Below are 24,376 nucleotides of genomic sequence, written 5' to 3'. Positions count from 1 at the left end.
AAGCTTGAGTTGATTTTTTCTTTCAATTTTAGAGAGGAATGGGAATTGATGTGCATTGGGTTTCAGAACAATAATAAAAAACATAAATTTACCTTTTAATATTTACAGAATTATATAATCATCCATTTTATAAAACTATTTAATTACAAAATAATCCTATTTTAATTAAAATATTAATTCTTAGTGGGTTAAATTAACTAAAACTAAAACTAAATATCCAATTAAAATGTGCCCGTCCAAACATATTTATATATCAAAAATTCAATATTAATTATGTTAGAATATATTAGGATATTTGTATATTAATTATGTTAATATTCTTTGATGTTATTTGATTTTTTTCCTCATCATACATAAATAAGTAGTACCTTATATTATATTTTACACATCTAATACACAAATTTGTTGATCATATCCAAATAAATAGTACCTTAGCTTATATTATTATATTTTATACATCATATATAAACTTGTTCATGTATTCGAAGATTTTATCATGTATAACATTGTCTCTCTTTTTTTTAATTAGAAGTTGAATTTTATATGGATCGAATCTTATATGTTAACATTAATATACACATAACACAAGTCAAATATAATTAAATTTAAATTATTGTTTATGTGTGTTTGGTTACTCATTGGGACATATGGTACATGGCTAGGTGTGAGCAACGGTGGGGTATTAAGAATTTGGACCTAACTGCGAGCTTGGCGAGGGAGAGAGAAGTCACGATCATCCGTAGGTTGGCGGGTGGGACCTCCTGTAAAAACACTAATGCTAAAGTAAGTGTCCGTATAAAGAAGCGGCTAATTATGGTGAAAAGATGATGTACTTTAGGGGAGGGGTAGGTCTTTCTCCTTTTATACCTTGTACTCGGGTGGACCTTTTCGCTGGGGCCCAATCGCCTGGAAACTTCAGCCAGCTGTCTAGGTCTTTCCTAGGAGGTGGTGTGACGCATGGGTCACTTTGGCTCGTATGGGTCGAGGACCCGTCGGGTTTGTAGTCTGCCGAATGGACCTCCGATCCTTATTGAGTTAGGGCAGAAGAGTGCCCCCAACGTGGCAAGCTGTGAGGATCGCGATTAGCGTGTTCATCTTACTCGTATCTCCTCATGCAGCTGTCTTTCCCTACTCGTGACTCTGTTTGCAGGATTCACGCCTCTAGTGCGCGTGAGCTGCCTCCAATGCGTTACTTGGGGGTGTTGTTTTGGTTTTCGTGTCCAGAGCATTTAATGCCTTTTATGAGTGATTTGAAAGCAAGCGGAAAAGTCCATTTTACCCCTGTCCTTTCGCGCTTCTTCCTCAACAGTTACCATCCTACCACTCATATCTCCCTTTCAATTTTCACTCCCCTTTCGCCATTTCTTCTTCCTCATGCACTACAATTTGCTGCGTTTGTCTCTATACTGTTCGGAATCTTGTGCTACTACAATTTTTTATTTTAACCTCTTTTACCTCAGATATTGGTAAGATAAGCATTCTTTTATGTTTATTTTTCCACTTTGATGCTTCTTTTTGCCTTTCTATTGTATCTTGCCATTGCTGCTACATTTTACTACTGCTTTTGCCTACATGAAACTAGTGCCTGTTATATAGCCCTTAGGAGTGTGTCATAGGTGTCTCTTTTTGGATTTAGGCCTGAAAATAGTGCAATATAGGATAGTGATAAGGTAAGAGAACTTAGTGTTAGTTTTGGCTTAACTCGAGCTTCTGACTTTTCGAGATTTTAACATAAGTGGTGCCCCACTGTAGATATGGTGCAGCAACCTCCTGTGAATCGTTACGTCTAGTGTACCATCGACGTCACGAGCACGTTCTCTGGGGTGACTGTGGAGGATTTACAAGAGCTTCGCAACTCGGGGGCGTTATGTCGGGGTGGTTCCGAGGAAGCCAACTATAATGTTTTCGTGCCAGGCCCCCAAAAACGTGTTTGTCAACTCAACCTCGAGGCTCTCCGGGTTCCCAACTAGATGTGGGTGTACAAAGCCATGTTCACAGTTCTGAGAGTTCGTCTTCCTTATTCTCCGTTTGTCATGGGCCTCTTAAACCAGTGTGACATTACTCCCTAGCAACTTCATCCGAACAGTTGAGCAGCCACCCAGTACTTCGAGATTGTTTACGATACCTAGATCCCCCGGCCTCCGTCGAAATTTTTCTCTTCTTATTCTTACTTACAAATCCCTCCCGAGAAGGTAAGCATAAAAAGGGGTACATTTCCTTTCGATTTGTGCAAAACCGGTAAATCTTCGATCTCTTCGAGGATTCGTTCCATGATTTTTTAAAGAAACTTTCTTCAAAGTAAGGCCAGCTTGAGATTGTCACGCTTTTTGGCTTACCCTTTGGTGCATACCGACTGATGAGCAGATAATTTATATGCTTTTTGGCGTTATTTTTAGGTTATTTTTAGTGTGTTTTAGTTACTTTTTAGTATATTTTTATTAGTTTTTATGCAAAAATCACATTTCTGGACTTTACTATGAGTTTGTGTGCTTTTCTGTGATTTTAGGTATTTTCTGGTCGAAATTGAGGGACCTGAGCAAAACTCTTATTCAAAGGCTGAGAAAGCACTGCAGATGCTGTTGGATTCTGACCTCCCTGCACTCGAAGTGGATTTTTTGGAGCTACAGAAGCCCAATTGGCTCGATCTCAATTGCGTTGGAAAGTAGACATCTTGGGCTTTCCAGTAATGTATAATAGTCTATGCTTTGCTCGAGATTTGATGGCCGAAACTGGCGTCTAAACGCCCACCAAAGATCATTTTCTGGCGTAAAATGCCGGAACTGGCACTAGAACTGGAATTAAATGCCTAAACTGGCATCCAAGCTGGCGTTTAACTCCAAGGACGGCCTACGTATGTGAAAGCTTCAAAGCTCAGCCCAAACACACACCAAGTGGGCCTCGGAAGTGGATTTCTGCACTATCTACTTATTTTCTGTAAACCTAGTTTACTAGCTTAGTATAAATAGCAATTTCTACTATTGTATTCGAAGTCTTTGGCCTTTCGGAGTTATTCGAACCCTTTTTGGAGGCTGGTCATTCGGCCATGCCTAGACTATTTTGTTCTTATGTATTTTCCAACAGCGGAGTTTCTACACCTCATAGATTAAGGTGAGGAGCTCTGCTGTTCCTCATGAATTAATGCAAGTACTATTGTTTTTCTTTCAATTCACGCCTACTTCTTCTCCAAGATATACTCTCGTACTTAATTCAGTTAAGTCAAAATGAATGGGGTGACCTGTGACAATCATCCACTATCTTCGTTACTCGCTTAACCAAGATCCGCGTGCCTGACAACCACAAAGCGGTCTACATGATGTTCAACGTAGTCATTGGACGACAGCTGGAGTATATTCTCTTGGGTCTCTGATCCACGGATTCGCATCGCCTCTTCTGACAACAGAGCATCCGAATTCGTGATTAGAACCTTCGTGGTATAGGCTAGAACCAATAGACAGCATTGTTGAGATCTGAAAAGTCTAAACCTTGTCTGTGGTATTCCGAGTAGGATCTGGAAAGGGATGACTGTGACAAGCTTCAAACTCACGACTGTTGGGTGCAATGACAGTGTGAAAAAGGATCAAGGGATCCTATTCCGACACAAGTGAGAACCGACAGATGATTAGCCCTGCGGTAGCTGTGCCTGGTATTTTTCATCCGAGACAAGAGATCCGACAGTTGATTAGCCGTACAGAAACCGTACCTGGACCATTTTCACTGAGAGGATGGACGGTAGCCATTGACAACGGTGATCAACCAACATACACCTTGCCATGGAAGGAAGCCATGCGTGTTTGGAGAAGAAGACAATATGAAAGCAGAGATTTTGAAGACAGAACATCTTTGAAACCTCAACCTGTTCTCCATTACTGAATAACAAGTATCATTCATTTCATGCTCTTTTACTTTTTACAAATGAAATCATTTTTATCACCAATTTCCTTACTAAGAGTTACAGGATAACCATAACTTGCTTCAAGCCGGCAATCTCCGTGGGATCGACCCTTACTCGCGTCAGGAATTATTACTTGGACGACCCAGTGCACTTGGTGGTTAGTTGTGCGGAGTTGCAAAGGTGTGATTGCAATTCCGTGCACCAAGTTTTTGGCGCCGTTGCCGGGGATTGTTCAAGTTTGAACAACTGACGGTTCATCTTGTTACTTAGATTAGGAAAAATTTATCTTTTGGTTTAGAGTAACTAAATTTGAGTCTTTTATTTTCTTTTCAAAAATCTTATTTTTCTTTATTAATCTTTAATTTTTCTTTGAGTTTTTTATTATTGTTTTTGTTAAAATTTTAAAATCCTTGCTTTCTTTTTCTAGATTTTTTTCGAAAATTCTTAATAAATAGATAAAAAACCAATAAACTAATAATTGAGTCTTCTGTTTGAGTTTAGTTTCATTTTTTAAGTTTGGTGTTAATTGTATGTTTTTATTTTCTTTCAATTTTTCGAATTGTATGCTCTTTTTATTCTTCATATTTTTGAGTTTTATGTTCCTTGTTCGTTCTTGATCTTCAAGTTATTCTTGTTTATTTTCCTTGTTTGATATTTAGTTTTTCTTATTTTGTGTCTTTCTTTGTTTTTCTTGTGCATTTTCGAATTATTAGTGTCCAAAGTATAAAAATTTTTAAGTTTGGTGTCCTTTGTGTTTTTTTTTCTTAAAGATTTCCAAAAATTAGTTCTTGGTGTTCATCTTGACATTCAAGGTGTTTTTGGTTGTTTTCTTTGTTTTGATCCAAAATTGTTAAGTCTTGTGTCTTTTTATTATTTTTCTCTTTCCTCATTAAATTCAAAAAAAATATATCTTTTTCTTTATTTACTCATCATTTTCGAATTCCTTAAATTGACTTATTAAAAAAAATTTAAAATTTGGTAGTTTCTTGTTAGTCAAGTCAAAATTTCAATTTCAAAAATTTATCTTTTTAAATTTTTTTTCAAAACAAATTCTTTTTCAATTTTCTTTTTATATTTTTCGAAAATCTTTTATAAAATTTTTCAAAATTTTTTTCTTTTTTTATATATAATTTTCGAATTACTAGTCCTATTTTATTATTTTGATTGAAAAATTTTAAGTTTGGTGTTTTCTTGTTAAGAAAGTTTCAATCTTTAAAATTTTAAAATCATATCTTTTTCAAATCTTTTCTTTTATCTATTTTCTTACAAGTATCTTTAATTTTAACTGTAACGACCCAATTCCCAATAAGTCATGATCATACCAGAAATCAAGTGTCACCAACTTGTTCACATGAAACTTTTACTATTTATTATTAAGCCTATAATCGGGTTAGCGTACTATCGAGTTTTTGGAAAGACTATTATAAGAAAACTTGCGAGGACAGCTAATTAAACATACACAAGCCGGCATTATATATAATCATAACACATAGCATAGACCATACATACGCATACAGGTATTGTCGTGTGTATATATATATATATATATATATATCCTGAGTTAGCATACAATCCTTCAGAAAATCGGGGACCGGAGTTATATTTTACGAGATGGACCCTCCCTATATATACGAGGATATTGTACAGCATATGTTTTATGTAGTAGCTGCGGAGATTAGGACTCGTATGTACATTCTGCGCGATCATCCCTTCCATCACCCGATTGACACTCCACAGTTTAACCCCGACATGCCCCATGAGTTTCTACTGCAGTGGCTCCACCCAGATGCTCCATTTCACCCGTTTTATGATGGACCAGTGCCTCACCAGCATCCCGATTAGCCTGCGGATCAGGCGGACCCTGAGCCTGAGCCCATGGAGGAGCATTTTCCAGAGCCTGTATCGGAGGAGGACATTCCAGTGGAGCAGATCTCAGTATCTTCATCTGAGCCATCTTCTGAGGAGCCGTTCACCGCCTCCCATTCGATGTCTTGAGTCGTTTGTTTGAGTGATTTAAAGTTTAAAAGGTAAGGATAAAAGATATACAAAAATGGAGAATTAATGAAGAAATAAAAATTAGAGGATTTTTAAGTTGTGCATACGCATCATTTACAATTCACGCGTACACATGGTAGATACGTACGCATGTCCCCGATCTCGTGTGTCACTTAAAATGACACGTAACTCGCGATTTCGAATCAATTTTGAATCTAATCTAACTCATTTTGTGAAACATTTGAAGCATGGATCATAAAAAGATCAACCAAGTTATAATGATATGAAACACTTATTAACTTAAATGCTAGAACATCTTTTACGAATCCACTTTCATCTATTCTTTTGCAAATTCACTCCTCGCCTATTTTTAGTTTGATTGTAGTTGAAATAATTGAAAAACTTGTGACAAATAACTTTTAAATTAAGTTATAACTTAGAGTATCACTTGCACTTCGACTATAAATTCTATAAGAAAAACTTCGAATAACGAACATATTTTCAATGAGCTAAACATCGAAAAAAATATTCAGATAAATGTTTTGACATTCAAATATTTGGTAACGCAAAATAAAAGTAACATTTAATATTGATAAAAAACATTAGTAGTGTTTAGTAAAATAATATTATATGATATATAAAATCAATTAATAATTAATTACCTAATAAGAATATAAATTTAGTGTTTATAAAAGTTTGTGATTATATTATTATAAAAAAGTTTAATTATTTTTATGACTAATTATCTTATTAAAAATATAAAATAAATATATATAATACATACAAATATATATTGATTAAATTCCTTTTAATGTTCATTGACGAGTAAAAACTTTTCATGAAACCTATTTTTAATAAATAAATTCGTATTAATTTGATTGATTCAATAATTGCTTTAATCTTTTTACCTTTACTTTATATGTACAAGTTAACGAAAACTCAGAAATTATTTTTAATATGGAAAGAGAGATAGTATTTTAGTTGAATATTGATATTTAAAGTATATTATAGTATTGTGTAAATTATTCAATATGCCCTCATATAAAAAATTGATACCTCATATTTTAGTTCAATATGCTCTTCACGTGGTGACCAATATGTTACTACGTGTCCAACATACTCCCCACGTATTGGTCAGTCATATGTCTAACACGCTCCTTACGTGTTGCAACACGCCCTCCATGTGTTGATTTCTCTTCTACAAAATCTACCCATATGTGATTATACTAAATAATCCTATTTCCTAAAAAAATACCAAAATTTTTTCCATAAAAAAAAATCAACCACAAAAACTAATCACTAACGAAAAACCCAATTTGTTTTATAAAAAATTGTGATGAGATACATGAATAGAAAAAAGAAAAAAGAAAGGCATTTGTCAAGTGGCAATAACATGTGTCAAAGCATGGCTTGGTAATTGGTTGGAACTGCACAAGGAAGGACTCTTGATTTTGATGGCCAAAAGTATTTTGGGTTTGAAAATAGAGCATCCTGCATCAATTTTGAGTGATAGACAGAGAGAGAGAGATTGGGATATTTTGGTGGTTTCAGAGAGAAAGATCTTTTAGGGGTGACGTGGCCATCTCTCTATCTCTACCAAACTATCCACACCCACTCATATCTTTCCCTTTTTCTCATTTTTCCTTTCACTTTTTCTCTCCCACTCTTTCCACGTCACCCACCTCCCTTTTCCCACTTATCATATGCCCCCGGCGCACTTTAGCCTACACCAGCGTCCTCTGACCCCATTGCAGTTTTTGGTTGTTTCTTTTCTTTTTCTTCCTCAACCTGAGATAGCAATCACACACAAACACAACAAAAGCGTCTTTTACGATTTAGGATTCTCATTTTTCCAATTTCATTTTTAATCCGACTTTTTAATCTTCAATAAAAACGTTGAAAGCCTTTGTTGGATAGTTCTGCTAACGTGCGCCCTGTTCTTCTGTCCATCCAATTTCCGTACCACGTCGGCTCGATCTCCACCGTCCGATCAGTGTCCGGTGTATTATAGAATTTCCCATCTGGTGAATAGGGGTTAACCTCGATAAACCTAAAGGAAAAAATGGATAAGATTTTGCTGTAGTATATGATGGATTTTGGTTTTGAATTTGATCCATTGATTGTGACTGTCATAATTTGGGTTTTCGGAAGAAGGGTTTCTGTGGAGGTTCTTTAGTGTTCAAATTTCTCAACTTTAGCATAAAGTTTTTCTCTTTTTCGTGTTTCTTTTTTCCCGTGAGATGGAGAGGGAGGAGCTGAATTTGAACAAAGAGAGTAATAACAACGGTGTTGGAGGTAATAACAGTAAGAGTGGCGGTGATGGCTTCATTGACAGAAGCAAAGTTAGGATTTTGTTGTGTGATAACGATTCCAAGAGTTCCGAAGAGGTTTTTACTCTTCTAATTCGATGCTCTTATCAAGGTACGAATTATGTGTTTTTCTCCCTTTTCTATGTATGGAGTGAATTGTTTGTATCTGCTTTGTGATTACTAGAACTTGGTTTGCTCATGTTATTGTTCTTAGATTCTATTTTATTTGCTAGAGAGGTGTTTTTGTGGATCCTTACATGCTTACAAACTTGAGTTTGATGGGGTTTAGATGAGAGATAATTAACCCTGGTTTTGTAGGTTGGCAACAACATGAGGGGACAATTTACAGTTGTTACTTTAGATGCAAACTTAGATTCTGATCTCATTGTTATTGAGTTACTTCTATGGTTCTGAGTAACAATATCTATTCAACTTAAAAAGTTGTCATGCTTTTGTTCTTATATTTGGGTTCCATTTGATGCCAAGAGGAGTTTCAGCTGCCATAAGATGCACATAATCAAACCTCTATGAGGGAGTTGCTTGTTGCAACTGTTACAAACATGACATACAGTGTAGATTTTCCTTGGGTGATTTTGGTTTTGACTTTTGAGGTCCAAATTTCTCTTTTAAGACTCAGATCTCAAATGTATTGAAGTGTGCAAGACTCTCCACTCCTAAGTTCACCCACCTTCTTCCTTGTTAACTTCTATAAGTGTGATGGTCTTGTTGCTTTTTTTTTTATTCTTGGTGTGGGGTTACAGTTTTGATTATATGATTTAAAGCTTTGGCAGTTCTTGACTTGCTATTTTGAGATATTTTAACACAAGAACTTTGGCGCTCCACAGTTGTTTCTGTAAAGTCAGCAAGGCAAGTAATTGACGCACTGAATGCAGAGCGACAATATATAGACATCATACTAGCTGAAGTCGACCTTCCAATAAAAAAGGGCATGAAGATGCTTAAGTACATAGCACGCGACAAAGAATTGCGCCGAATTCCTGTTATAAGTAAGTTTGGTTCTTCATTTTCCATTTTCCTAAGGAACCTGTAAAACTCTTTATTTTAGAAAAATTTTGTTCTGTTCCTCATTGTTGTGTTGGAATTTCTTTTTTGGTTAAGTGATGTCTGCACAAGATGAGGTATCCATTGTTGTTAAGTGCTTGAAACTTGGAGCAGCAGACTATCTAGTTAAGCCTTTACGCACTAATGAACTATTAAATTTGTGGACGCACATGTGGAGAAGGAGACGCATGGTATGTATCGCCCAACTTCATATTTATGAATGTTGGGGTAGCCTCTCCCTTTGATTTAACAGGAGATATTATATGCAAATACTTTACATATAATAACAATAAATTGATAGATATTGATAAGCTAGACATCTCCCCTTCAAATTAGCCTGATGTTTTGCTGTTCATGTGCATGAGCATCTCTATCTTGCATATGGCACTTTTCTCAAAATTTTCAATTCACAGCTAACAGCTTAGATCTTGTCGAAGTCACCTTGAAATCATTTTTTTTTTAATGTCTATGGTGGCAGCTTGGACTTGTAGAGAACAACATCTTGAATTATGACTTCGACCTGGTAGTGTCTGACCCGAGCGATGCAAATACAAACAGTACCACCTTATTTTCTGATGACACAGATGATAAGTCCAAAAGAAGCAGTAATCCAGAGGCAGGAATATCTATCCAACAACAAGAGGTAAATGTCAGAAAAGCAGTCATAAGTAATAAATGAGTAAAGGAAGTAGTGGGGGTTCACCATAGTGAAGGAGTTCAATCAACATTTAGCTTTCTTTGCAAACTATTCTACCCATCAAAGCATATAATCTGATATTTGAATGCATCTTATTATTCATATCGACTAGAAATGTTTTCAAACTACTTGTTAAAAACAAAGTTTCCCCTTAACTCCCCTCTCTTTTCTTATGCACCGCACTTTTATCAGTAAATATTAACCAAAATATTTTTCATTTGATGATATAGAGGAAGTTTCAATTTTTTTTCTTTCAATTATACTGTGTGCGCTCTTAACTGTTGTGCCAGCTAAAGGTGTTTGAAAATCAAGATATGAGTTTACCATATTTATGCTAGCAACTGCAGGTCAGAGGGTTATAATTTATGTCTATCATTTATACTTTTCAGGCTACTGTTGCCATGGATATTGTTGTTGAGGAGCATCCTAATTCTTTGGTGTCGCCTGATGTGCCTGGAATTAGTGATCGCCGAACAGGTATGCTTCTTTTTTCTTCAACTGCTATTTCCCTAGACTGTATCTGAATTTATATCCTAAATAATTTTGCATAGTATCAATAATGAGGTAATAAAATTACTCGATGGAATGAGGAAGTGGTTACTTCGTATAGGACAACTTGTTTGAATGCCATAATATGGCACAATTAGTCTATATTATCTTTCTTTCTCTTCTTTTTTTGGTCTATTTATGTTGTTCAATTTCAAGAAAATTGAGGAAGACAAATGGCAATACTTCATTATTACTTGTTATTGCACAGGTGCTCAGGGGCAGCATCAATCATACAACAATATTACTGAGGGTAGGTTATGCTCTCCACATTTTCTTTTCCATTACGAAAATGACGTCAGTCTAAAAGGAATGTTTGAGTTCCTGATGTTGCCTATGTGAGTACACTCGATTTCTTTTTTATTCTTTTCTATTTGCTCTACCAAAAATTTGTAGGTTATTTTTCATCTGCTCCAAAGAAGAGTGAACTAAGGATAGGAGAATCATCAGCCTTCTTCACTTATGTCAAAGCAGCAACAACAATAAGGAGCAACATTGAAGAGATTGTTCATCTTGACAAGAATGCTACTAAACAAGTGAGAATGGAAGACATGGATCAAGCATGTGCTCAAGAGAAGGGTAACCTTCAAAGACATGAGAATGGAGAGACACTTGAAAGCCATTCACAAGAGGACTTACCCAGCAGCAATAGTATACCTGATTCTTTTTCTATTGAGAGATCTTGCACTCCTCCTGCATCAATGGAAGTTTCACAGCAAAAGCATCACAAGGAAGAGCATCGTCAGGGTGTGGTGCATCCAAGAAATGGAAGCCATGGTTCCGAGCCTGATGCATCTAGCATGAATGCTCACCATGCTTATCCATATTATATGTCAGGAGTTGTTAATCATGTTATGATGCCATCATCAGCACAACTGTATCAAAAGAATATGCAGGAGCTACAGAATCATACTAGTTCGTCTATGATTGCACAATACAATCATCTTCCCCACTGCCCTCCTCATCCAAACGGGATGACGTCCTTTCCATATTATCCAATGGGTATATGCTTACAGCCTGGTCAGATTCCTGCGAATCATTCATGGCAACAATTAGGAGGTTCGAGTTCATCAGAGGTGAAATTAAGCAAAGTTGATAGAAGAGAAGCGGCGTTAATGAAGTTTAGACAGAAAAGGAAAGAACGTTGTTTTGATAAGAAAATTAGGTATGTCAATAGGAAACGACTGGCTGAAAGGCGGCCCCGTGTTAGGGGACAATTTGTCAGAAAGTTGAATGGTGTCAATGTGGATCTCAATGGACACCCTGCCTCCACTGATTATGATGACGAAGATGACGATGAGGAGGAAGAAGACAACCATGTAGCAAATGATTCCTCTCCTGAGGATGCATGAGAATGTTGAGAAGCTTCTTCGACCACAGGGTGAAGGGGCCACAATTCCATCTTGAGTTCAAATGGTCCGATTCGAGGACCAGCTGCTGTTCCTTGCTTTGGTGGTAAACTTATTGCATCAGCATTAATTTGGTGAGATGTGCTGTTGATACATCAGGGATGCTGATCCAATTATAATGCACAGTTGCACATCACATGCCCTTGCTCAGTTTTTCTCAGAATATCACTTCCTCGAATGATCAATCTTACTGAGCCCTTCTCAAAGGTATATTGGTGGTTCTGTTCAATGCAGTTAAAAGCATCGGTGGTGTAATTGAAACTGTTTGAAGCAGGTTGTGGTTGCTTATGTTTATGGAGAAAAATGTTGGACAGCTTAATGTTTGCGCACTCCATAATCCATAGTGTTGTATTGTCTAAAGATTCTACTGTCAAACCAAATTCAGGACCACTAAAAGCATTTATCCTCCCTAATTTTCTTATGTACACTATTGGGTCACACTTATTTGAACGAGGGATAATATTTATATAATTTTCTAACATATTGGTCTCTGTCTGAAGTTGAGTACACAAGAATAGAATTAGTTTTGGTGAGTACAAATGTGACTGTGGAAGCATCTTTTCACGATAACTAATATCTCATCTATTAATCACAAATTTGATGTAAAAAGTGGTCACTTGTCTAGTGTATGTAAAAAGATAAAGGAAATGGATTGAATAAGAGAGGTAAATAAATGGTATCCTCATATATATGAATATAAAGAAAGAAGGAAATCTGTCTGTATTTTCGTGAGATAAAATTTGTCGGAAATATCCGTTTGTAATAAGTATTTTTCTAGGAGTGTTTCTTACATCTTCAGTCCTATTGATAGGGATGGCAAAAACCCTCAGCAGGGAGGGTATCTGCGGGGATTTACCCGCCGAGGGGCGTATATGGGGAGAGTTTTCTACTCGCGGGGACGGGGGGCGGGGCCCCGTATAATAAATGGGGCGGGGGCGGGTGGAAACAATGAGGGGAGGTGGAAACCTAGTCATTGTTACCTTCAGTCCTTCACAATTCTCAAACCCTAAATCCCTCATCAGTTCTAAACTCTAAAGCCCCAAACCCCATCTTCTTGCAGACTCACCCTGTCCTCTTCCTCTTAGGGCGGGTGAACCACCCACGGACGGCCACCTCCCAGGCTCCCACCTCCTCAGTCCTTTACCGCTATCTCCCACTCTCTCATCCCCTTAGTCCGTCTTACTCACCGCTACCTCTCAGTCTCTCACACATTGTGGATCTCAATCATGTCGCTGCCACGTCACGCACACCGACACACTGCAACAGGGAGTCCGTCGTCTTTGCCGTCGTTGCTTCTTCCCACGAAGGCATGTTGTAACACCCTACTATACAGAGCTTTACACCTAGGATGTAAAATAGAGGTGGCGAGACGCTATGACCTCTAAAAATAAATTATAAATACATATACATATGATTGTAGAAAGAATGTAATATACGAGGAGCCTTGAAGAATTGGTAAAACAAAATCACAAAATTAAAAGCGCAACGCTCAAGAATAAGGATTACTTGCGTACGAAGAAAACTAAGGTTCACTAACATATATACATAGGAAAACAAGAGTAGAGGGTCAAGAGTACAGAATACCAAGCTCCTAACTCAGCCTGCGAAGCTAAGGCTGGCTGATATATTATATATAGACACACACACACACACACAAAACCAGAGCCCAAAATACACAAAAGAGGTCCTAGTTCTCCATACACCTCTAAGAAGTACAAAAGTAAAACAAGCTGCTAGGAGAGTTATATACATATTGTCATATATAAAAGTACACAAAACAGAGTCCCAAAGTGATCCCTTCGCTATAGAACTCCTGACGCCTAGCGAGGTGCCTCTCGACCTGCATCTGAAAAATAACAATATCGTATGGAATGAGAACCAGGGGTTCTCAGCATGGTAAAGGTGCTGCATACATAAGATATAAGGTCTCGGAAAAGCCAGAGGCAATTCTAGAACTTCGACATTCAAATTATAATGCTTAGAGAACTAAAATAGAAACCATAAAATCTGAGTGGTTCTCTAAGGTTCTTATACTTAGCCGAATTCTAACTAAAACCCTCAATTACTTCCCTTTCCTCCACCATCTTCCAAACACAATAGATCCACATAAACAACCAAAGAAAACAAAGCAAACACAAATAGAATACAGATACAGCAGGTAGCAAATATAGTAGGTAAGCAATGTAATCACATAGGCAAGCCCAATTAATACACCAACAAACAAAACACACATATGCATATGATGAATGTCTCACGTGTTAGTTACTTTGCCATAACCCAACACACCTGGTAGCTAACCCGGATATCATCTCTCTGACATACATCCACACTCTTGGGATATAGTGCCCATCACACTCATGGGATATAGTGCCCGTCACATTTTCAGGGACAAAGTGTTCCCACACTTTTGGGATATAATGCCCGCCACGCTCTCGGGATATAGTGCCCCTCACACTCATGGGATATAATACCCGACACACTTCCCAGGGTAAAGTGCTCCCACACTCTTGGGATATAGCGCCCACCACACTCTCGGGATATAGTGCCCGTCACACTCATGGGATATAGTACCCGACACACCTTACAACAAAGAGAAACTCATACATTCTCATCATCAACAAATATCAATCAGGCCTCAATTATCACATTCATTCATAATCATTCGTAATCATTTCACAACCATTTATCATAGCTATGGCATCACACATACTTCATGTATTCACATTTTTCATATATAAATCATCACTTTCCAATCTTACTTCACCCCCAAGATACCTCATTTCCCCTAACTTTATCTCATTACTACACCTATTACTAAGATCTAGGGTTGAAAGAGTGGAAATAGAGGTTTAGAGGCTTAAAATAATGTTTAAAACACTAAAATCCCATTTGCTGAAAACAGGGGTCACACGTACGCGTGGACCACGCGTACGCGTGGGAGTGCATTACTGAAATGTCACGCGTATACGTGGGCGTACATTTTTCCTTCCTCGGGTACGCGAGATGCCCAACCCGAATAGGTTGGTCATGTCAGGTACAGTGGTCGCGTACGCAAGCTATGCAGAATAGCAAAAATGTTGAATGTTGCAGAATTTTCAGTTTTGCACTCCGAACTTTCGACGCACATAATTTTTTTGTTTTAAAACATTTTTCATCCGTTCTTCAAACGGCATAAATTTCATGGACCCAATTTTTATATGAAATAAGTTTGAAACAATTTGGGGGTCTGGAAGCCGAGTTATAGCTCGTCAAAATTCGGCAAAAAATCATATTTTCACAAAATCTTCCAAACCTCTATTTTCACAAAACACAACTCATTGCTCACATGAATACAACTAAACCCTACACCAAAACATGCCAAGAAGAGCCACCACAACCCACATTCTACCACAACCGACCTCACCTCAATGTAAATTACTTCAATCCAAGATTTTCAATTATACCAATATAATTACCAATCATTCAACACTAATATATATCCTTAATCATCATTGCCATTTATCATCAACCAAAACATCATTCATCAATCCTTTTTCATCAACAAAACCCACATCCACAATCATGAATCATTAATCCCTTCAAACATCATCAAATATCCACTTAATGTCCATTAAAATTACTAAACATGTTCCAAAGTCATGATTCAACTTATCCATGGTCATCTAGTTTAAGTTTTCACAAAACATTATATATTAAATACAAGAAACCAAAACTATACCTTGGCCGATTTCTCTCCTAGGCCAAAAACACCCAAATTGACGAGGTCACAAGCCTCCAATACCAAAACCTTATCACCTAAGCCTCAAACAGGCTTCCAATCTCTTCAAATGAGTTCCAATATCACATATACACTACCTAACATATATTATCACATTTATATACCAAATATCAATACCCAACACATATACTCAAGGGATTTACTAGGTTTTGGGGGATTTCTTACCTTCACTGTGTCTCAAGCTAACAAAAACCCACTAATTTCTCAAGCTAATCGGATCTTATAACATCAAAATTCAAAGATCTCAATACCTCACAACATGAAAAATTTCAAAATTATGGGAGGTGAAATTGGAATTAAAAATGTGGTTTTCTTACCTAATGGAGTATTGGGCTTTGTAGAGCTCGACGTGGTGGACGTGTAGCCGCAAACAGTACAACGATCGGAGCTCCAGATTGGAAGATATAGCAATTTAAATGAGGAACAAGGGTTTGGAATCAATCTTCTTCTTCCCCTTTTCATGCTCAGCGTGTTTCTCTTTGAGTAGGAGGAGAATGAGCTGAAGCTCATGTGTTTTAATGAGTTAAGTTGGGCTTTGGTTCCAATACGGATCCGGTTTGCCCGGTTCGGTCCGTTCGGCCCAATTTTGGGCAAATTTTTTTGAAATTAGTGTTAAAATTCTTATTTTAATTAGCTTTACCTCATTAAACTATAAAATTTTATTTTCTAATTTCTTAGATTAATAATTAATTTATTGGCTAGTCATTTACTAATTTCTCAGATTTTACATGTGTTCATCTGCATCATTTGGTTGCATCCTCTCGTCGTTGTCCATGTCATCTGGTCGCGTCATCTGGATGCCTCTTCGTGTCTTCTCGTGGTCGCCGGCCGTCGCCTCTTCTCCGTTGGGTAAGTCACAAAACTCTGAAATCTTCATTGTTTGCTTTGATTTTAAAGGATTTATTATATTTTTTGTGAGTTAGGTTAAGTATAATTTATATTTTTGAAGGAGATGTTACACAATTCATAATATTGAAGGAGATGTTGATGTAAGTAAACTATTAAATTATATATAACACTATGTTTCGATATTGTTGACTTATTGAGTTATTATATGATTTTAACTTTAAATTGTTTCTTTTCGATGTAGGATTCAAGTAAGTTGGAATCTACCATCACTACCATTACGGGATTAAAGGAGGATTGAGAATTATGTTTTTACAATGTGATGAACTTTGTTTGGTTATTTATGTAATATTTGGTTGTTTATAGATATATTTGGATGTTTATGTTTGTTGTTATTGCTATTTAAGTGTTTAAAGACAATGAAAATTATGTTTGTAATGACAATTGAGGATTTTCTTTAGTTTTTTCTTTTTTTTCAATTTTTATTAGTTTTTATAAAAATCTGCGAATATCCACGGAGACCTAGGTCTCCGGCGGATACAGGGTCTCGTTACCCGTCGTGGAACGAGGCGGGAACGAGGACAGATATTGGGGCCGGAGGACATGTTCCCACCCCATGAGGACTTGTTGCCATCCCTACCTATTGATTGAATACTATTGAAATACTATTATTAATATTATTAAATACTATAATACAATGATAAAACTATTAGATAAAATATAAGTATGAATATTATTAATATTTTCATAATTAAAAAGGACATTTAATTTTATAATTTTAATCTTCATGAATCATAACAACATGTATTTTTAATAATATTATTACAACTAAAAGATATTTAAAGAAAATATAAATTATTGAAAAAAGGAAGTGATATATAGGTGACAAATATACTATATAACTTATTACACAAAAAAGTAGAAAAATTAATGAATACAATCACACAATGAACTACTACATATGTTTGGCAAATTTAAAAAATAAAAATAAAAACTATGCTCATCAACCAAATTTCAGTTGTGCAAAAAATTAGTAAGAATGAAGACGGAGGAGGAGGAAGAGAAAGTGATGCGTTTATATGAGGAGAAAGAAAATGTGTGAAGTAAATATTAATTTATATAATAAATATAAGAATGAGGGATGAATATGAAAGGAGAAGAGAAAAAATTAGATTTTAATCAAATTTATACCTATTAAAAAGAATTAACATTAACATTAAAAGCAATATATAACCTACATAAAAATAAAGTATAAGAGAATATGAAAAGTTAAGGTTAAAAAAAATTTTATAATAAGAATCCTATGATATAATATAAAGATAAATGATAGAAAATAGAAACTTAAGAGGCTAAGAATGAATCTTGAGCTACTTAAGCTAATATGACATCATGTTAGAAACCTAAAAAACTAATAATGAATCTTGAAAGCTAATTTTCATTTTTTTTAAGAAAAAAGAATAAAATACAATAAGACTACAAAAATAAAAATTAATTTATATACATATATTTATATTGTTCCTTGGTATTTGTGACCATTATAGTTGTCGTTGTAATATCTTATTACATAATATATAATTATATTATTTTTAATTATATTTAAAGTAAATTGATTATTCTAACTTTTGTCTGACATGACATCATGTTAGAAATCTAAGAAGTTATGAATGAATATGAAAGCTGCCTTTCATATTTTTTTAAAAAAAATAAGAATAAACACAATAAGACTACAAAAATAAAAAATATGTATTTAAATACACATATATTTATATTGTTATTTATTATTTGTGTCCATTATAGTTACCGTTGTAATTTCTTATTACATAATATATAATTATGTTATTTTTAATTATAGTTAGAATATGTTAATTATTCTTTTTTTTTTGTAAAATCTTAAAAGAATTGGTACATATAATTTTGATTTCTTGTAACATTTGATAATTTTAGTAAAATCTTAAGAATTGGTTTTTTTTTTATTGTAATATGACCTTAAGATCAATGTAGGATATGATAATTGTACATTGAATTTTTTAAGGTGTAACATTTCAAAAATTTAATGGGAGTTTAAGGTGAAATTATTACATTGATTTACATTGAATTTTATTTCTTGTAACGTTTTATAATTTTAATGGGAGGTTTCATGATGATTTTCATAGTTTCTTTTTGTTTTTTTTATTGTAGTTGAAGAAAAAAAAAAGTAAAAGTCTAAGAATGAATCTAGAGCCACCAAATCCTAAGCGGCATCATGATAGAAACTATGGAGGTTAAAAATGCATCTAGAGACTATATTATATTCTGTTTTAATATATTGTTAATAGATATTGAAGGATATTGGTGTTTAGATCATTTTAAAGATTGTGTTGCATCATTTACATCCATGCTGTCCAAATCAAGCAGAAATGCTTAAACAACGCAAGTAATTAAGCATGTCTATGCGACGTACAATAGAGAAAAAATGAGGAAGGTGGAATCAGACCTAGCGAAACTTACCAATAATTTATCGCAACAGTAAGGGGTCATCATGAATTAAGTTTTATTAAAAAAGATGTGAGAAATTATATCACGATAGAAGTGTAGCCTCTTCTTGAGATTTTTCTTGAATAGCTTGTGGTTCATCCTCTTGAGAAAGTGTAGCCTTCTCACGTGATTGAGTAAAGCCAAAGCTAAATGATGGTGTAGAAAAATCATTCTTCAATGCAACGTTGGCAATCACCATTATTGCATTAGTTACTATTTGAGGAAGAGAATGACTGCATGGTGACATATAAAATATCTTAAGATTACACAAAAAATATTAAAAAAGAATTTTAAGAAAAAGAACTTACACATTAGTAAGAACTACTTCTTCATGGGATTCTTATTGTGGTTGTTGAAGTTCTTCTTCAATTAATTCCTTTGTTGAAGGCTTTGCAGTAGCTTGTTAAGGTTGTGGGGAACTTCAGGATTACAGAAAAAAAATTAATTAATACAATTAAATTAAGTGCACTTCAATTCACATAAAATACACAGAAATACAAACCAAAATATACCAAAATTTAAAAAGATATGCAACTCAATAAAATAAGTATAAAATGACAGCAAAAGTATTACAACAAATTTTTATAGGCTAGTTACAACAAATGCATTAATAAGGTCCCTCAAATTGGACAAAATTAATATTATTTTGCTTAGTTACAACAAAAAGAAGACAACAATACCAAACACACCTCAAATAACAAGAAATACATTGAAATACAAACCAAATACACTGAAACTTTTAGAAAGGAATTTAAGTAATACTTACGCATTAATAATTTCTTCTTTTATATCTTCCTCTCCAGGTGATGTTGCAACAGTTTGTTGAGTTTAAAAAGGGCTTGAAGTAGGAGCAAATACTTGAAGTGGAACTCTAAGAAAAAGAAAAATAAAAAAGTTAATATGGCATAAACATTCCGGAGCAAATGGTTAATTCAATGAAATAGAATATTTAAAGTGAGTTGAACAACTCAAATGTCCAGTGGTTTTGATTGAGATAGAGTTTATTTTTGAATTACAATTATTTGTCTTTTAGGATTATCATTTATTATTCCTTCCTGAACATGAACTAGTTTATTTAATGATTCTTCTTGTTTCATGAACTGAAATACACCAAAATCACATCACAACTACACCACAAGCATTTAATAAAAACACAACTTCGGTTGTACGAGAATTTACATAGTTGTAGTTTTTTTTTTCTTGCATAAAATTTTAAAAGAATTTTTTTTCCTAAAAAAATATATGAAATCAGAAGCGGAATATGATAGCACAAGAATAAAAAAAACGATTTTGCTAAGTAGATAATGATTTTTATAAACAATGTGAACAATGGGTTCTAGAATTGACCCACTAAAGTAAAAAAAATACTCCACCCCCAAATTACCTCCTAAACCTTAACATTAGGATAACCATCCGCACACCTAGTGAATTAAACATCCAATCATTGTTAACTGTACATGAGTAAATCAAATCAAAAGAAATAACCATCTAATTAAAAGTAATCAACATAATCATCTGCATACCTATTGAATTGAACATCCGACATATTCATTGTTCATATTGTTTAGTATTCTCATTGTCTCTTTATACTTTTCCTAAAAGAAATGGTAAGAAAAAAGAATTACATTTTACCAATTGGTTGATTTACACTGCTTAAATTACTTGCCTGTGTTAAAAACACAACATCATTTTCACTTGCCAAATTTACATATGGCATTCTAAGGACAAAATAAACATTATTCAGTAAAATTAGAATAATTACATCAAGTTTAAGGAAAATTTAACAAAGAAATAACTTCAGACAATGAATCTTACGTTGGTGAAGGATCATAGTAAGCTTTTGTGGAGTGAAGTCAAGTTTCTAAAATACTAGTAGTTTTTTGCTGCATTTTGAAAAAGCAAATAATCATCAGGAAAAAACACACAGTAAAATTGTCAAAATACATCGAAAATTGACAAGCATAGCATTTACAATGATAGTTTCTGAATCTTACTCATTATCAGATTCAGTTTCTTTTTGTGACAATGAGTCCTCAACAACTTGTTTTCTTTTTCTAGATTCAGTTCTGGAAAAGCGAACAATCTTTAAGCAAATGAACACAATAAATTTTGCAAAATACACTGGCAAAAAAAAAACTTACTAAATTTGCAAAATAAATTGAAAAAAACACTTGCTAAATTTTGACAAAAAAATAAAGATAGAATTACAATGATAGTTTTAGAATCTTACTCATTTTCAGATTTGGAAATAGATTTTACCAGCTAAGTCAAGCCAAGAGCAACTGCTATATTTTCTTGGGTGGTGTTGATTATACCATACGGTGTGTCCAATCTATTATTGGACAGATCAAATAAATATGCCAATTGTTTTAATGGCTTATGTGGCACATTTATGGCAGGAATATGCATCAAACCACTAAATCCCAGTTCTCGAACAATTGCTTCCTTGTCCTCGTTCATGTTTTGGAATTTATCATGGAGTGATCTTGTGGAACATCTTAAATCATGATTTTTCTGTAAATAAATGAGAATCATGTAAATAAATTATACTTATACAAAATAGATTGAGTTGTTCAAATATATATATTCTTACATTATATTTTAGTGCTACATTTGGTGCCATTTTTTCTATAAGGAATAAAAAAAAAAGGTTAATACACCGAAAGGCAAACTAAATACATCAAAACACAAACCAAACACACTATTATTATTTTTTTATGATATCATACAATGTGAGATCAAAAAGACATGCAATTGAATCAAACATGCATAAAATGATACTAGAAGTACTAGAATAAAATTCTATGGTTTGTTATAAGAAATTGATGAACAAAATTCTTGATAATGGACAAAAATAGTTACAAATTACTCAAAGATGTACATAATAACATCAGAAGTACAAGAACACTATTTTGTTGTCTAGTTACAGTATAAAGAGTACAACAGTACTAAGTACACTTTAATTCTGATGTACATAGAAAGACAAGCTAAGTACACTTAAGGACAAACAAAATACACCAAAACACAAACATGAATATAATGATATTAGAAGCACTACAGACAAACTCATTTCGAAACATGCAAAACTCAAACATGTACCACATTTAAATCCCTCAAACACATGTAAATATAGGTTAAACTATACAACAAACACTACGTAACATTTTTACACCGACCTAACACAGTTATTACCAAATGAAGCGTATAATGAGAACAGTAATGCAATAACACAAAAAAAACTGCAATATAACTATGTAGCGTTTTGCAATCAGAATGAAAAAGAGAAAAGTAAGAAAATTGCAAGATTAGTGAATATTACCTTCAATAATCTTTCGTCTTTTTTTCAGTGTTTGTTGGTGAAGATTTCGATTTCAGCTTTGAAACTTCTTTGACTTTTCACAATGATTTTGAGAGATTTTGATCGTTGTTTGAATTTTGAGCTTTGGTCCAGGGAGAAGAACTATTTTTATAATGACGTCCGCACCAAGGTTGTCAAAATCGCAAGTCTAGGTAAGCTCGTGGAGCTTACCTAGACTCGTACGAGTTTACCTGTTATTAATTTTTTGTAAAAAATATATATATCGGGTATAATATATATTTACTCAATATATGCATTCAAACTTAACAATTTCAACATCAAAATACATAATAAATTAACATAATACTACAATTATAACAAGTACTCTAGAACAAACATTCAAATTCTTCACAAGTATGCATCTAGTTCAACATAAAACATACAGTCACACAATCAAAGCTTCATATAAGATAACAAAAAAAAAAAAACAACAAAGCAACAACTAAATATTCTAATAGACTAAAAGTCAAACTGAAATCCTCCAATATCTTCATCTTTCATGGCATCAATATCATCATCTTCACCATCTTCATCATAAACATAATTTCTTTCAAGTTCAGGTTTGACACGGCCAACAGAATCATCATGATTCACATGTCCCTGAACCAACATTCTCAAACATTTTATATATTTGTCCCTAAATCAACAAATTAATAAAGTACAAACTAAATAATTAAGCAAAATTATTCACTTATCCTTGTTAACAAAGTTAATAAATTCATATTTCAGACATTCAGACATTCAGATTCAATAACAATTAACTAATACTAACAAGTAAGAAGTAACAACTACACATTCAGATTTAAGATATAAAAACTACTTTACAAGTGAGCTGTAGTTATGAACTTATAAGTTAAAGTTGACAGAGTGCACAATATAAAGAAAATAAAAACTTTAATTGCATATCATTGTGCTGAGCAATAGAAAATGACAGAATGAAAATAACACCTAAACACCAAGACTAAAAACTACAAGATACCACAATGCATAATACACTCCTAGAAAATTAAAGCAGTAAATACTAGCACCTGACAATTTTTTCCCATGGCTAGAGAAGGTAAAGCTTAATTATTTGGCATCAAATAGAAGAACAAAGAAATACAAATAAGTAACAAGATCTGCTCTTGAATACAGGAAAGAAAGCTATAGAAGAAATTCAGATTCAATAACAACAAATTCATATGTCAGAATTTCAGACATTCAGATTCAATAACAGCTAACTAACACTAACAAATAAGACGTAACAACTACAAATTACAAAATGCAGCAATTCAAAACAGATTAAACTCACACTAACAAGTAACAACTACCAAATGCATCAATTTAGAAACTAATTTTTTTTAAACATACTTGAAGGCTGAATCTGAATGGCTGAATGGAGTAGGCTCAGCTGACACTGATGTTGCTGTGCTGTGCTGTGCAGACAAGCGACGGGCTGCCACCTGACAGAACGAACGGCTGAAGCGTGATGTCCAGCAAAGGACACGACGAGCGACGACAGCATGGCGGACGACAGAGGCTCCACGAGTCCATATTCTTCGATGCAGATTAGGGAGTGAGACAGTGTCGAGCCGAATGAGAGAGTGAGAGTGAGAGAATGGTGGTTTCGAGAATGGCGAACAATGGACGGCAGTGAGTGATGGACAACGAAATGCGAAGGCGAAGAGGGTTTAGAGAAGAGAGTGAATGTGAGCAAAGTGAGGGATTTAGCCGTTTAGGATTACGTTGCTGCCTTTCTTCCCTTTTTTTTGGCCTAAAACGGTGCCGTTTTGGCGAAAAAGGCTAACCAAAGCAAATTTGCTGACTCGTGAATAAATTTACGAGTTTGACCGAGTTTATTCGAATCTACCCAAAAACGAGTTTATGTCAAAATTAACTCGATTTTACTACCTAAATTCGTATGAGTTAACGACTTGCGAGTTTGACAATAATGATTTGGACTATTTGATAGTCTTAAAAGTGCGTATTTA

At 34.4% G+C, this 24,376-nt stretch overlaps 1 protein-coding gene and 2 long non-coding RNA genes across 3 annotated transcripts; 1 reads left to right on the top strand and 2 right to left on the bottom strand.

Annotated features, from left to right (window-relative positions):
- The first annotated feature begins 7,188 nt into the window (after positions 1 to 7,188).
- On the top strand, positions 7,189 to 12,391 carry LOC112710078 (two-component response regulator-like APRR1). Its single transcript, XM_025762177.3, has 7 exons — positions 7,189 to 8,308; positions 9,042 to 9,203; positions 9,316 to 9,449; positions 9,737 to 9,901; positions 10,345 to 10,432; positions 10,713 to 10,754; positions 10,898 to 12,391. The coding sequence occupies exons 1-7, from the start codon at positions 8,128 to 8,130 to the stop codon at positions 11,851 to 11,853; spliced, it is 1,728 nt and encodes a 575-aa protein (XP_025617962.1). The 5' UTR covers positions 7,189 to 8,127; the 3' UTR covers positions 11,854 to 12,391.
- Positions 12,392 to 18,873: 6,482 nt separating this feature from the next.
- Positions 18,874 to 20,149, bottom strand: LOC140184039 (uncharacterized). Its single transcript, XR_011880685.1, has 3 exons — positions 19,815 to 20,149; positions 19,357 to 19,467; positions 18,874 to 19,281 (listed from the first exon to the last, which is right to left on the bottom strand). It is a non-coding gene; the product is annotated as an uncharacterized lncRNA (long non-coding RNA).
- A 659-nt stretch (positions 20,150 to 20,808) lies between these two features.
- LOC140178079 (uncharacterized) lies at positions 20,809 to 24,287 on the bottom strand. Its single transcript, XR_011870263.1, has 5 exons — positions 23,757 to 24,287; positions 22,368 to 22,597; positions 21,279 to 21,562; positions 21,043 to 21,114; positions 20,809 to 20,931 (listed from the first exon to the last, which is right to left on the bottom strand). It is a non-coding gene; the product is annotated as an uncharacterized lncRNA (long non-coding RNA).
- Positions 24,288 to 24,376: the final 89 nt, after the last annotated feature.

This window comes from Arachis hypogaea, chromosome 1 (genome assembly GCF_003086295.3).
Source record: "Arachis hypogaea cultivar Tifrunner chromosome 1, arahy.Tifrunner.gnm2.J5K5, whole genome shotgun sequence".
NCBI lineage: Eukaryota > Viridiplantae > Streptophyta > Magnoliopsida > Fabales > Fabaceae > Arachis > Arachis hypogaea.
The sequence above is the reverse complement of the archived record's forward strand: the minus strand, read 5'-3'. Positions and strand labels throughout refer to the sequence as shown.

Coding starts and splice junctions, on each gene's coding strand:
- LOC112710078 (XM_025762177.3), top strand. CDS start 8,128: ATGGAGAGGGAGGAGCTGAATTTGAACAAAGAGAGTAATAACAACGGT. Junction 9,450..9,736: donor TGTGGAGAAGGAGACGCATG/GTATGTATCGCC, acceptor CTATGGTGGCAG/CTTGGACTTGTAGAGAACAA. Junction 10,433..10,712: donor AATTAGTGATCGCCGAACAG/GTATGCTTCTTT, acceptor GTTATTGCACAG/GTGCTCAGGGGCAGCATCAA.